This window comes from Panthera leo, chromosome A2 (genome assembly GCF_018350215.1).
Source record: "Panthera leo isolate Ple1 chromosome A2, P.leo_Ple1_pat1.1, whole genome shotgun sequence".
In the NCBI taxonomy this organism is placed as follows: Eukaryota; Metazoa; Chordata; class Mammalia; order Carnivora; family Felidae; genus Panthera; species Panthera leo.
The window spans coordinates 55,309,392-55,322,210 of record NC_056680.1 but is presented as its reverse complement, the minus strand read 5'-3'; the positions used below and the strand labels follow the sequence as shown (position 1 = coordinate 55,322,210).

General features: G+C 52.7%; 1 protein-coding gene across 3 annotated transcripts in view; it reads right to left on the bottom strand.

Moving 5' to 3' along the window:
• Window positions 1-344: 344 nt before the first annotated feature.
• The window catches only part of XPC (XPC complex subunit, DNA damage recognition and repair factor), a 29,160-nt gene continuing 16,685 nt past the window's right edge, over window positions 345-12,819 (bottom strand). For all 3 annotated transcript variants that reach the window (XM_042911695.1, XM_042911715.1, XM_042911706.1), the window contains 9 exons: window positions 12,072-12,161; window positions 9,977-10,870; window positions 8,337-8,497; window positions 5,447-5,528; window positions 4,383-4,517; window positions 4,132-4,301; window positions 3,516-3,609; window positions 2,424-2,513; window positions 345-1,310 (listed from right to left, as the gene is read on the bottom strand). In XM_042911695.1, the coding sequence (XP_042767629.1) occupies window positions 1,095-1,310; window positions 2,424-2,513; window positions 3,516-3,609; window positions 4,132-4,301; window positions 4,383-4,517; window positions 5,447-5,528; window positions 8,337-8,497; window positions 9,977-10,870; window positions 12,072-12,161 (1,932 nt within the window). In that variant the 3' untranslated portion in view covers window positions 345-1,094. The remainder of the gene's footprint in view (window positions 1,311-2,423; window positions 2,514-3,515; window positions 3,610-4,131; window positions 4,302-4,382; window positions 4,518-5,446; window positions 5,529-8,336; window positions 8,498-9,976; window positions 10,871-12,071; window positions 12,162-12,819) is intronic.

Below are 12,819 nucleotides of genomic sequence, written 5' to 3'. Positions count from 1 at the left end.
TGCGGGAAGTGTGAGGCTCTGTGGTTTCCACGGCAACTCCGGTTTGTTTCTCAACACCAGCCCTCCAGCCAGGCTCTTGCCACATGAGTCACACCCCAAGTGTTTTGTTTGTTTCCCTTGGATAGAACTGGCTGGAAGTTTGCTCCTATCAAAGGTTAAGTAACATCTCTCCTGGCTTAAGAGTAGAAAGAAAAAGGTCAGTTTGTGTAACGATGAGTTAGTTCCCAGTCAACCTGAGAACAAAACCCGACCTTTAGTATCAACATGTGGAAAAACCACTCTGCCATGCAGGTGTTCTTAGCTGATGTGAAATCTGGAAGAAAACGCAGAGCTCGGTCTTTTTAGATAAATGCTTTATTTTTTCCTCAAAATGTTACAAAAGTTACTTCTCTTGAATATCTACAATGCATAGAGCTTTTATAAATTTATCCCGTAATGAATAAGATCTAGTTTAACACTGATCCACGTTTACTAACATTTAACTCTCAGTGTTTTCCTTTTCTTTCCTGATTTCAGCTCTTTGTTCCAGTCGTCTGCCACCCTGAACTGTTACTTTGAAAAGCATATCCCGACAATCCCATAATCTGAGATGAGGGCGTTTGCTTCTGCTCTCTCCCACACCACGGAGGGGCGGCATTAGGCAGTGGTAGTAACCCTGAGGGAAAGTGAGTGGCCCACAGAGAGAGGACTCCAGGTCTGCAAGAGGGAAAAGCACGCACGAGGGTCTGACAGATGAAGGATCCACCTGGAAGAAAGGACCGGTGCCTTCCTAAATTGCCCAGTGGTTTCTGTAAAAGAACTGACTCGCGTTTCCAAAGATGCGCTGAGCTACGTCTAGGTGGGCGAGTCTCCAGGGAAGTGCTCTGGAGCTCAAAGCATAGGGCGAGGGAGCAGAAAGCGTGGGAAGCCCTACCCTGGGTGAATCTGACAAGGACCGGGGCCAGACCAGACCACCTGAGCTTGACCGTCTATCCCCTGCCCCCATCTGCTTCTGTGCCTTCTCAGAGGAGACAGCACCGCCCCCGGGGCCCAGGCAGCTCCCAGGGAAGGTGTGGGGCCTGTGGGGCACAGGGTACGACAGGTGGCCACCCCCATCACAGCTTCTCAAATGGGAACAGGTGGGAGGCTGCCGCTTTCTTTTCCCTTTTGGTCTTCTTAGGGCACTGTGGCTTCTGCTCCTCTTCAGCCTCTCGGTTTTGGGGCCAGGAGGCAGCCAGGATCCTGGACGCTTCTGCTTGAGAGCTGGTCCCCTCCTCTTCATCAGAAGAGAGTCCACCTCCCGCATGTGCCTGGGCAGCGACTGCCTCGCTCTGGAGAGGGAGGGACAGTGGAGGGGAAGGGCAGACCCAGGTCAGCGGTCGGGTGGCAGGGAGCCCCCAGCAGCAGCCTACGCAGGGCCAGTGGCTCTGGGATGACAAAGGCACCACATGGGGCTGGGGAAGAGCCTTCCTCAGACTGGGGACTCCTCCATGCAAGTACTGGAGAACTCGCTCTGGGCTCGGTGCTGGGAATCGCAAAGATGTTTATGCAGGAAACTGCTCTCCAGGAGCGTACGGCTGAATCTAGATCACCGGACTGGTGCTTTGCACTTACTACTCTACCTCACTTGGGAAAAAGTGCATTAATGTCTTCAACTGCAAAGGACCAACTCTCAGTGCCAAATGCTCCTAGGCGGCACTCCCTGACCACCAGGCTGGGGAGCTGGGCAGGGAGGGCTGGGAGGCAGAAGGCGAAACACACAGGTGGACAGGGTCAACATAAAGCCTGGTGAAAGGTCACCGAAGAGATGTGAGGGAGAAGCGTGACAACAAAATATTTTTTAAAGGCAAATTGGCAGCATGGGGGGTTGGAGACGGGGAAGAAAATAGGTGTGGTTACAGCTGTTCCCAGAGCACATTTCTGTGTCTGACGCAGACTGAACACACCACATAACTGTGGGGACGGGCCTCCCTGGGGAGGCCCTTGAGGGCTACGTGTCAACTTTGCACCTGCGCCCAGAGGCCGGCCCAGCCGGGGCAGGTGCTCGGGGATGTGAATTAAATGAGCAACCCCGGGGCCTGGAGGATGGTCACAGGCACAGGGCACACTGCAAGGCTAAGGGTGACACAGAACTTGTCACCCTTCATGTCAAACACAGAAATGCAGGGTGCCTGTCCCTCCCTGGATGGGTTTAGCATGAGATCAGACCCAGAGCAGGCACTGGCTCGTGCAGAAACAGAATAGGTGGTGTCGGGGTAGAACTGGGGTCTCAAAGAGCTGGCTGAGGCTCATTTTAGGGACACCTTTCCCAACAAAATAAGGACACGGGGCCTCAGAGACACAGGACCGTGGTGTCAAAACATAAGCCATCTCTGGGCAGAATCTGGGCCCATGGTTCAGAGTCCCACTTGGGCTTGTCTTCTTTCCAAAAGAGCCACACTGACCTTGTCCCCGTAGCGAATCTTCAGCCTCTCCCTGATGAGCAGTCCTTTGACCAGCAGCTTCCAGTTCCCGAGGGCCCGCTTCTCCCTTTTCTGCAGGCAGAATAAAACGGAGGGCACAAAACGTTAAGTACTGCCATTTTCAGGAAAAATGTCAAGATGGAACCTGTGAACATATAAAGATCTGAAATAAGATTTTGAGCTTAAGTGAGTTTCTCAGTTGTGCAAGTCTGTTTCAAAATCGATGTGACTGGGGCGCCTGGGTGGCTCAGTTAAGCATCCAACTTCAGCTCAGGTCATGATCTCATGGTGCGTGAGTTCAAGCCCCACATCGGGCTCTGTGCTGCCAGTGCAGAGCCAGCTTTGGATCCTCTGTCTCCCCCTCTGACCCTCCCCGACACGCACGCGCGCTCTTAAAAATAAACATTTAAGGGCGCCTGGGTGGCTTGGTCGGTTAAGCGTCCGACTTCGGCTCAGGTCATGATCTCACGGTCCGTGAGTTCGAGCCCCGCGTCGGGCTCTGTGCTGACAGCACAGAGCCTGGAGCCTGTTTCAGATTCTGTGTCTCCCTCTCTCTCTGCCCCTCCCTGTTCATGCTCTGTCTCTCTCTGTCTGAAAAATAAATAAACGTTAAAAAAAAAAATTAAAAAAATAAAAAAATAAACATTTAAAAAAAAATCAGTGTGATTTATAAAATGAGGCACATAGAAGGCAGCAAAACAGAAGCCTCTTGTGAACTGTTAGCGACCCTAACATCCTCAAGGAGGAGGCCATGCAGACCTGGACCACGGGCGATTCCTTTCAACAGAGGCAGGTGTGGCCAGCAGGTGCAGGGTCCCCAGAGCTGGGATCCAGGCAGAATGTGGACAAGGATGGTGGATTGTGAGGTGCAGACAGAACCCTGTTCACCGGGGCTGGCTCCCTAGGGTGCCTTCCACAAAGTGCAAGAGCTGGAAAGAGCTTTCAAGCGCACAGTCTCCTTTCATTCACGGTGCAAGTGAGGCCCCTGCCCCACCTGGAGGCTTGCGTCCCCCTGCGATTCTGCTTTCGCACCTCAGGCCCCCCACCTAGGCCCACCTTGGCCAGGCTGCTCACCTCCTTCTCCTTCTTTTCGATGAGTGCCTGCTCATTTTCCCAGGCAGCCAGGAGCACGTCTTTGTATTCCTCACAGACAATGTAGCCGTCAGTTCTGTGGGGATGCAACGCGGATCGTCTTACGAGCCTGCCGCCTGCTCTGGCCTCTCCTCCTCCCCACTCGTGGAGGCCAGCAGGTGGCTCCTAGGCACTTAGAGCCCTGAAGGATTCCCTGCATCAGCCGCCTACGATCCCAGCCACAGCACCGTCCGTGCAAAGGAAGGCCTGTGGACCCGTTAACACCGCATCTTCTTCCCCAGGCCTGCCTGAGACACCTGGGAAGAGGGCTCCCACCCCCACCCCATGGGAGGACAGAGGCCACCAAGCAGGAAGCATGCTGTCACCACCCCCAGGAAACTGTTTTCATCCAGAGTCATCGGCATGCTGGTTTCAGTAGTTTTGCTGCCTCTGGTTGAAAGCCAGAGTAGAAGTGTGAAAGTAAAAGGTAAAGTGCTAAGGCTGACTTTGCAAATCCAGAGTAAAACCCGGAAAATGGCCTCCACCCTCACACTGACTTCCTGCCCCTTCTCCAGGACGCCCCGCCCCTCCTGGCCTCCATGGAAGGCCCCACACGCACATGGGATGGGAGTAGCCTTTATGGAAGTCGAAGCCAGTGATGGCCTGGACACAGTCAATGTCCAGCTTGCGGGCTATGCGGTGCAGGTTGGGGAGGTTCAGCTGGACACAGCCGACAGGCATCATGCTGGGCAGGAAGAGGTACACGTTCCCAAATTCATTCCGGGGGACCTGCAGAGGGGGGGACACCAGGTCGAGCCAGCTGCAGAATGGAGTGGCCTGGGTCCTGACCCCACTGAGCACCGCCCTTACCTTGCCGTCCACAGCCACGGGGGGCTGGTACTCCTCCGTCTGCCACCTGCCAAACAGACCCAGGTCATTTTGGTCCTGCAGCTGGGGCTCGGCGAGGCGGGCTTTCCGGGCCCGGTTGGAATAGCCCTTCACCATCTACGCCAGAGGGAACAGCCAGTTTACGACACAGACACCCACTTCCTAAGCACTGACTGTATACGGGCCACTGTGCTGAGTGCTTTACAGCCGCAGCCTCATTTAACCGCCCCAACAAACCCGAGACGGGTGTGTTTTTTTACCCCCTTTACAGGTCCTAGTACCACCAGGACCCCTCAGGCCTCTACCACTAGCCAACGCCTGCAGAGCGCTCCCCGTCCCGGGCACTGGGCCCAGTGCTTCTGTGTTAGCTTATTCAGCTCTGCCAACAAAGCCAGCAGGTAGGCTCTGTCACTGCGTTTTACAGAGGAGCAGCCCAGGAGGTATAGAGCGTCCACCTGCAGTGGCAGCTCCCGAGGGCCAGACCCGGCCTTTCCCGGCCATGCCATGCTCTGCGCTTTCACCACTCACAGGGTAACTGGACTCAGAAATGAAGTCACTAAGGCCCCACGGCCGGGTGAGTGACAGTGCCAGGATTCACGCCCGGAAATTGCCTATGTCACGCACCGTGCAAGGCGCGGAGTTTGGGACCCCCGGCACATCCCCAAGGATGTCTAGTGGCCAGATTTTTCACTCGGGAGGACTGGCCACAAGGCTGCATAACTTCTACAAGGAGGAGTGGTATGGGCGCAGCGTAAGGGGCTAAGGACTGGCGCCTGGGCACATGAGCTGCTCCAGGGAAGGGTTTTCTGTAAAGGGTCACCTGCAGCCTCTGTTTTCCAACCCTTCAAAAACATGAAACTTCTTGCATGCTCTGAATGATCCATACCTGGCAAATTCCTCATTCAAGTAAGCCATATTTGAATGCTTTTCCCTTCCTCCAATCTTTCTGAAGCCAGAAAAGTCAGACTTGGGTCCCTCTCCTGGGCGCGCACTCAGCAGCCCTTAGTGCCCTCGCCTCTGCCCTCCGCGCGCCCCCCAGTGGTTACCTTGTAGGGCACTTCTCCCAGCCTCACCACTCTCGCTTGTTTCAGCCACGTGTCCCGGGAGTGCAGGGTATGCACGCAATCCCTGCAGGAACCAACAGGGGGAGACACAGGACAAACTCAGTTCACACGCACCAAAGAAACGCTGTGTGCAGAGGCAAGGCCTCACACAGCCTCTCAGAAGGATGCTCTCAGCCCTCAGTTCTCTCCTAAGGCTCTGCTCCTGAGGGAACTGGGGGACCTGCGTTAGGCAAACAGCTAACCTGGACTTCCTATCTTCTGGGGGGATGCGTCCACTTACAAGTCCTGACCTGATGGAGTTATCTGTCTGTGTTAGGCTTCATGCCAAGGCTTGCCCCCTTCTCCCACAGTGAGAGTCCCTTTGCAGCTTGTAGAGGAGAAGATACCTGAGCGAGTGCGTGGTTGCCAAAGGCCTGGTCTGCTGCTAAACACAGAGATGGGGGCAGGGACGAGTGTCCAAAGAAGGGGCAGTGAACCCCAAGGAAGACTACACAGAAACTATACTATGAATTACCACGGAAATAAGATCCATGCATATGAGAGAGTCATTAATTCCCAGCAGCCTGATTAGAGAGAGCCTCTGGTTTCACTCTCCTTCCAGAGCTAAGAGCTATAGCCAAGCCTTGCAAGGCGACTTTCCAACAAGTTTCAACTGCTGTCCTCACTGCGCCTTCTTTGACAGGGCAAGGCTGTCTCTTCCTCAGCTGGCAGCCCTGAGCTCTGCCCAGAGCGCGGCTCCAGTGAACAAGGGCACTGAGTGCCCTTCCAGTGCAGAAATCAGGCCCTTCACCGACCGCCCCGTCTGAGGCTGACCTTCGGCACAGGACGGGGCACAAGGGGCGTACTGCCTCCTCTGTGCCACTGCCTAACAGAGTGACCCCGGACAAGCCACTTTCCCTTCCTGATCCCCAGCGTCCTCCTCTGTCAATCAGGGGTAATGAGCTCTGTCCTCTCTGCTTTGGCAGGTTGCTGGAGGACCAGACACGTTCCAGGTCCACAGCGCGGGGGCAGCGCTCCTCTGTCCACAGCATCCCTGTCCGAGCTGGGAGCGCTACCCACACTCCTGCCGAAGGCAGCCCATCTCCGATTGCCCAAAGGAGTTGTGGTCACGGTCTTAGGCGGGGCAGGCGGGCACTATCTGGACGTTCCCAAGGAGCACAGCGGGGAAGTGGACACAGCCCTGTCAGAATAAATCTCGGCTCCTATTTCACACCCATGAGGGCAGCTATGACTACAAAAACCAGAACACAAGTGTCGGCAAGAGTGTGGAAATATTGGGATCTTGTCCTCTGCTGGGGAGACTGTAAAACAATGCAGGCTTTGTGGAAAATAGCGTGTCGGTTCTTCACTAAGTGAAACACCCAAGTCCCACATGATCCCGCAACACCACTTCTGGGCATACACCCCAAAGAGCCGGAAGCAGCGTCTCAAAGAGACAGCTGCACAACCCCTGTCCACAGCGGCACGGTTCACAAAAGCCAGAAAGGAAAGCAACAAGTGTCCACCCCCCGGGCGTCAGGCACACAAGGACAAATACTGCATGGTCCCACTCATGCGAGGTCCTGAAAGGAGTCAAATGCACAGAGACAGAAAGTAGGCGGGTGGGTGCCAGCGGCTGTGGGAAGCGGGGCGGGGAGTTAGTGTTCAACGGGGACAGAGTCTCAGTTTGGGAAGATGAAAAAGTTTTGGAGATGCGGGGGCGGATGGTTGTACATTTAAATGTACATTATACGTACATATATGTACATTACATACATTATGTGTACATTATATGTCAATGTACTTAACAGCACTGGACTGTATGCTCTCAAAGGGTTAAATGGCACACTTTGCTTGGTGTCTTTTACTACCAGAAAAACCGTCCACCTCTAATGCTTTCTTCCTATGGTGGACGTGGTGGTTCCTGCGGATCATGCTGGCGCTTTCTTCCTACCAGACCTCCTCTCCCGCAACCGCGTCAGGAAGCCTGTGCCTTACCGCCTCGGTTAGGGCGGCCGGGCCCCGGGGGCCTCTCGTCGTCGCAGCTGAGGCCCTGAGCAGGCTGGAAGACGAAGTCCCACCACAGACCCTGAACAGGGGCTGTGGCCGTCTCCCTGCAGGGCTGACTCCTGCGCACAGGACTCACTCCACCCACCCGTGTGATTTCCCGGTTTCCTGGTTTTCTCTTTCCTCTACTCTACCTTTGGTCTTGCATTACCATGTTTTAAAAAAATCACTTCTGTTAGTTATTATTTCTCTCATCTGCTATTTCTTAAAAGTGCTGCTTCTACATTTCTCTGTTCCACACATTAAATTGACGTTAAAGTGATTTGTTTTCATTTTGTGTATATTTTACATTCATTTTCTCTTATTCCCTTCCCCCATTCTCTGGCAATTTTTTTTTTTTTTTTTTTTTTTTTTTTGGTGTGGAGAAAATATACATAAAATGCATCATCTTCACCGTGATTAAGTGTGCAGTTCAGTGGCATCAACTGCATTCACAGTGTCGAGTAACCGTCCCCACCATCCATCTCCAGAATGTTTTCATCTTCCCGGAGAGAAGTTTTGTCCCCATTAAAATATGCACTCAGTTTGTCAGGATCAAATCTTTTCTTCCTTCTATTTTATGGGTATGTTTTTTTATTCTTATACAGACCTTGTTGTACTTTTTATTTCTCCCCATAACCTTTCTTCACCTGCTGGTCTTTCAATCCGTGTTGTTCTCATCTTTAAGCTACAATCCCTCTACCCATGTCCCACGTGGGACAGCGTGCACACACACCACAAAGCTCAACCCTTCTGACTAAAGGGCCGACGTTAGCAGCCCCCGGCCCCAGAAGGCCGCTAGTCCCGGGCCATCGGGAAGACAAAGCCACCGGGCCGCCTCACGCACCTGGAGTAGACAGCCTCTCCTCGACAATACCCCAGAATGGCGGCTGTCTCGGGGTAGATGGCCTCGTATTTCAGGAGATGCCTCTTCAGGGCGTACAAAGGGTGGTTCTTATATGTGCCAATGACCGTTGGCAAAGGCTGGCCCAGGTGCTTTGCCTGAAACTGCAAAGGCCAGAGAGACAACACTGAGCATGTCTGGAAGAGGAGGGGAGGTCTGAGGTGGGCGATCCTTAGACCCCCTTAGACCCCCACTGTTCGGAAACAGTGGAGCAGAGGTTTAACAAGCACCGTAACAGTAACGTCCCCAGATAGATTTTAGATAAATCAAAAGCTGCAGAAGCATGTAATTCTGTGGCTCGTGGCAGCTCGGAAGGGTCACCTAACCTATTCACTCTCAGCGCTCAGACCCCTGGCAGCCCTCGCAGAGCAGCGCCTACTCTGTTCCTCGGGGAAGACACACGGGCTTTCTTCAGGCGGCCTCACGCGGAAGTGACACCACTAGCCTGCAGTGTGCGTGTACTTGACCCCGCTCTCCCGGGACACTCAAAGGGGCCGTTCACGCTGTGTGACTCGGCTTAGTCCGCTATAACTACTACTTGTTCTCCTAGCCCTTCTTCAAGGCTCTGGATTTCGCAGTGGGCGATTCCCCTGCTGTAGTTCACATCCTATTCCCCAAAGGCCCTGCGCCTTCCCTGGCATCTTTCTAAACGGCCCTCGTAGACTGGCAAGGACTGGCAAGGCGGAGTGGTCGGGAGTAGGAGCGCGGTCAGCCTCCACCGCAAACACTTTAGTCAGGACGCCACCTGCACAATTCCCACCTCCCTATCACTTCTGAGTAAAATGAGCCCGAACACCGCCAGACTGAACTCTCAGCAGAGTGAACTGCACGGCTACAGAGAGTGGCACATAAACCCACGCTTCACCGGTCCTGACAAGGTGGGACTAATTCGTTGGCAAATCTGGGCAAAGGCTGAGCTCTACCCAACATAACTCATGCGTAAGGGGCTCGGGTCAATGGGGAGTCCTAGGACACACACACTGTGCTATGTCTTAGCAGCCTGCTTCCCAGAGTGCCTTCCGGAGTCCCTCCCTTCCCAGGAGAGGAGTGTTCTAGATCCGAGGAGGGACATTTGTGTGTGTGTGCTCCTTTGAGTGTGCATGGGGGGGGGGGGGGGGCACAGGCGGGGACACAGAGGATCATCACATTCATGAGTTTTTCTTCACGGAGTGCAATTTATAGGACTTGCATAAATTATTTTCAAGCTCCAAATTTACAACTAGGCAATAACTAAAAACACACACAGTATATGCCTTCAAACCCAGATAGACACGGGTTCAAGTACGAAGGCAGTTTATCTCTCAGGTCCTACATTTTTAACTGGTAAAATTAAGGCAATAATCATCCCAGCTCTATAGTACTGTTGTGATAATTATAGGAGCTCACACTCAAAGACAACCCCACATGGGGCTGGGCACACATAAGGTGCACCAAGATGGGCCTCGAACCTGTGGCAGCTGAGGCCTTCCCTCTGAGTCCCCCTCCTCTTCCCTCCCTGCCAGTCTTCCCTCAGTCCTCCTCCTCCTCCCTCTCTGCCCGCCTTCCCTCTGAGTCCCCTCGTCCTCCCTCCCCGCCAGCCTTACCTCTGAGTCCTCCTTCTTCTCCCTCTCCACCAACGGGCTCTGATACGGTCTCAAGGTTTCAGCCCACCACTTGGCATCAACTCGGCACTTGCGGGTTGTGGTCATCCAGGCTGGGTCGTACCTCTGGGTGACATCCCGGACCCAGCCGTCACCGTCGATGCCCACCACGTAGGTCATGGGCTTGGTGGCGTACTTGTAACAGGCCACGGCCTGGCCCACCACACCGTGCACACAGTCCACACACACCCACTTTTCCTCCTGCTCACAGAACACCTCCAGCCACTGGTCTCTGCCGGCCACTGTCCCTCTCTGTGCCCCCTCACCATCACTGGAGATTTTCTTGCCTCGCTTGCTCTTACTGCTCGAAGAGCTCGTGGACGCTGCCGGAAAGCCAGAGCGCCTAGGGTGCTTTCCACGGTGGGTCCTGGAGTCACTCTTAGACCCTGCCTTTGTCCTCTGGGGGCCCGGGGCCCTCCTCTGCCTGGGAAGGCCAGGCTCAGAATCCTCATCGGATGAATGACGGGCTTCCCCACTGGACGGCTCGAAGTCAGAGCCATTGCTGCCCCTCTCACTCCCACTCTCCTCTTTGTACGACACCCTGGAGGCCACCTGCCGCTCCCGGCCCTGCCGACGTCTCCGGGGGCCCTCCTCCTGCTCCCCCGCCTTGCGCTCCTCTTCCTCACTGGAGGAGGGCCCACGCCGTTTCTTCCCAACCGCGGCTGCCTTGCTCCTCTTCCCTCTGGCGCTCGGACTGCCAGTGCCCGCAGAAGGAGTGCTCTCTTGTCCGGTCCCCTTGCCACTCTTGGGTTTAGCTTGGTTTTCCGGAACTGGGCTGGAAGTTTCCAAGGAGCCTCCGGGACCCTCTGTAGATCTCTCCTTGGAAGCTTTCTTTCCCTTAAACAGAAGAGGAATTTTTGTTTTTTCCTTTTTTTTTTTTGCTAATGATAGGAGATCCTATAATCTACCAGGCCCAAGTCACTGGCTACAGAACCCATGTACACAGGATGTCCCCAGCTCAGACAGTGACAGGCTGGCTCGACTTTAGGACTGTAAGACGGCATTCACTGAAACCCAAGGCACCTTAGGCCACAGTGTGACTCTTTCCACTCTGGAGTGTGGCCCGGGGAAAAGAACACCGGAAACAGACAAACCTGAGCTCCAATCCCAGCTCTGTTTCTCCTTTCTTCTATGGTGCCAGTAAAGTATGCAGACGTTTATTCACTTGCTTTCAAATATTTTTTACATATAGACTTATACATAAACACCTATAAACGTCTCCGTATGTACCCATAAACATATCATTAGGTACATATGAACCTCTGAATCTCAGTGTCCTTGGCAATAATACACACCTTGCATACAATGTACCTTTTTTTTTTTTTTTTTTTTTTTGGCACATAACGTATCTTGCAAACAAAATACTGACAGACTTAATAAAGTTGTTGCATTAAGAATACAGAATTTCAGGGCTGCCTGGGCGGCTCAGTCGGTTGAGCAGCCGACTTTGGCTCAGGTCATGATCTCATGGTTTCGAGTTCGAACCCTGCATCTGTGCTGTCAGCACAGAGCCCACTACGGATCCTCTGTCCCCCTCCTTCTCTGCCCCTCTCCCACTCATTGTCTCTCTCTCAAAATAAATAAATAAATAAATAGATAAGTAAACTTAAAAACAAAAAAAATCCACCTCTGACACTACGTTTCAGACCGTGCTAACAGTGCAGTGAGTACAGCACCGAGCCTCCTCCTTAGACGATGGCGGAATGCAGAGTCCTTCACCCGCTATCACTCCACACTGACGAGGAGGAGGGGGAGGAGGATGGGGCCTTTCTACTGCACCTCACGGCAGAAACTAACCCACCAAGGAGCCAAGATCTCTCTCAGGCCCCTCTCTACACCTCAAGCTCCATCAAGCTCAGGCTGCCAGAGGCCCACTGGTGTCCAGTCTTCCCAACACAGGGGACGTGCAAGGCAGGCTCCAAGAGGCCCATGCCCTGTGAATACCAACCCTTGAAAAAAGTCCAATGACCAATTTTTTTGTGAAGTGCGAGAATTTCTCCCTTCTTATTGACACAACTACCCTCTGGGAGAACCCCACCTTTGCTGTAGGTAACTTCAGAGGAACCGGCTGCAGAGACAATACCAGTCGGGTGGGGAGCTGCAGGGCCCGGAGAATCAGTAAAAATATCTACAATGAAAAACAATGACACATTTATTCTAAGAAAAAAAAATATGAGGATTTAACTAATTCTATGTTGTTTCTTGTGGGTAGATTTTTATAACGGGGAAAAGTCAGAAACAACCAAGCAAGAGAGGCTGGAAACCTCCACGCTATTAAAAATAATCCTGGAGAGGGGCACCTGGGTGGCTCAGTCGGTTAGGTATCCGACTTTGGCTCAGGTCATGATCTCACGGTTTGTGAGTTCAAGCCCTGTGTCGGGCTCTGTGCTGACAACTAGGAGCCTGGAGCTTGCTTTGGATTCTGTGTCTCCCTCTCTCTCTGCCCCTTCTCCCACTTGTGCTCTGTCTCTCTCTCTGAAAAATAATGTAAAATAATAATAATAATAATAATAATGCTGAAGAGATTTATCTTCGTAGAAAAATGGTTTGCTTTTTATGTGTAATGTTAATTTTTGTAAAAAAAAAAAAGTATAGAAATATAAACATATAAGCGTGTTTAGAAAAGGACCCATTTTGGGGATATGGGTGTTTACAGGTGATTTTTTTTCCAATTTATCTATCTTCTGATTGTTCTGTATTCAACATATGTCGTGCATGTGATTAAGAGAAAATAATTAAATGACATCACTCTAAGAAGAAAAAACAGAAAACATCATTATCACCAG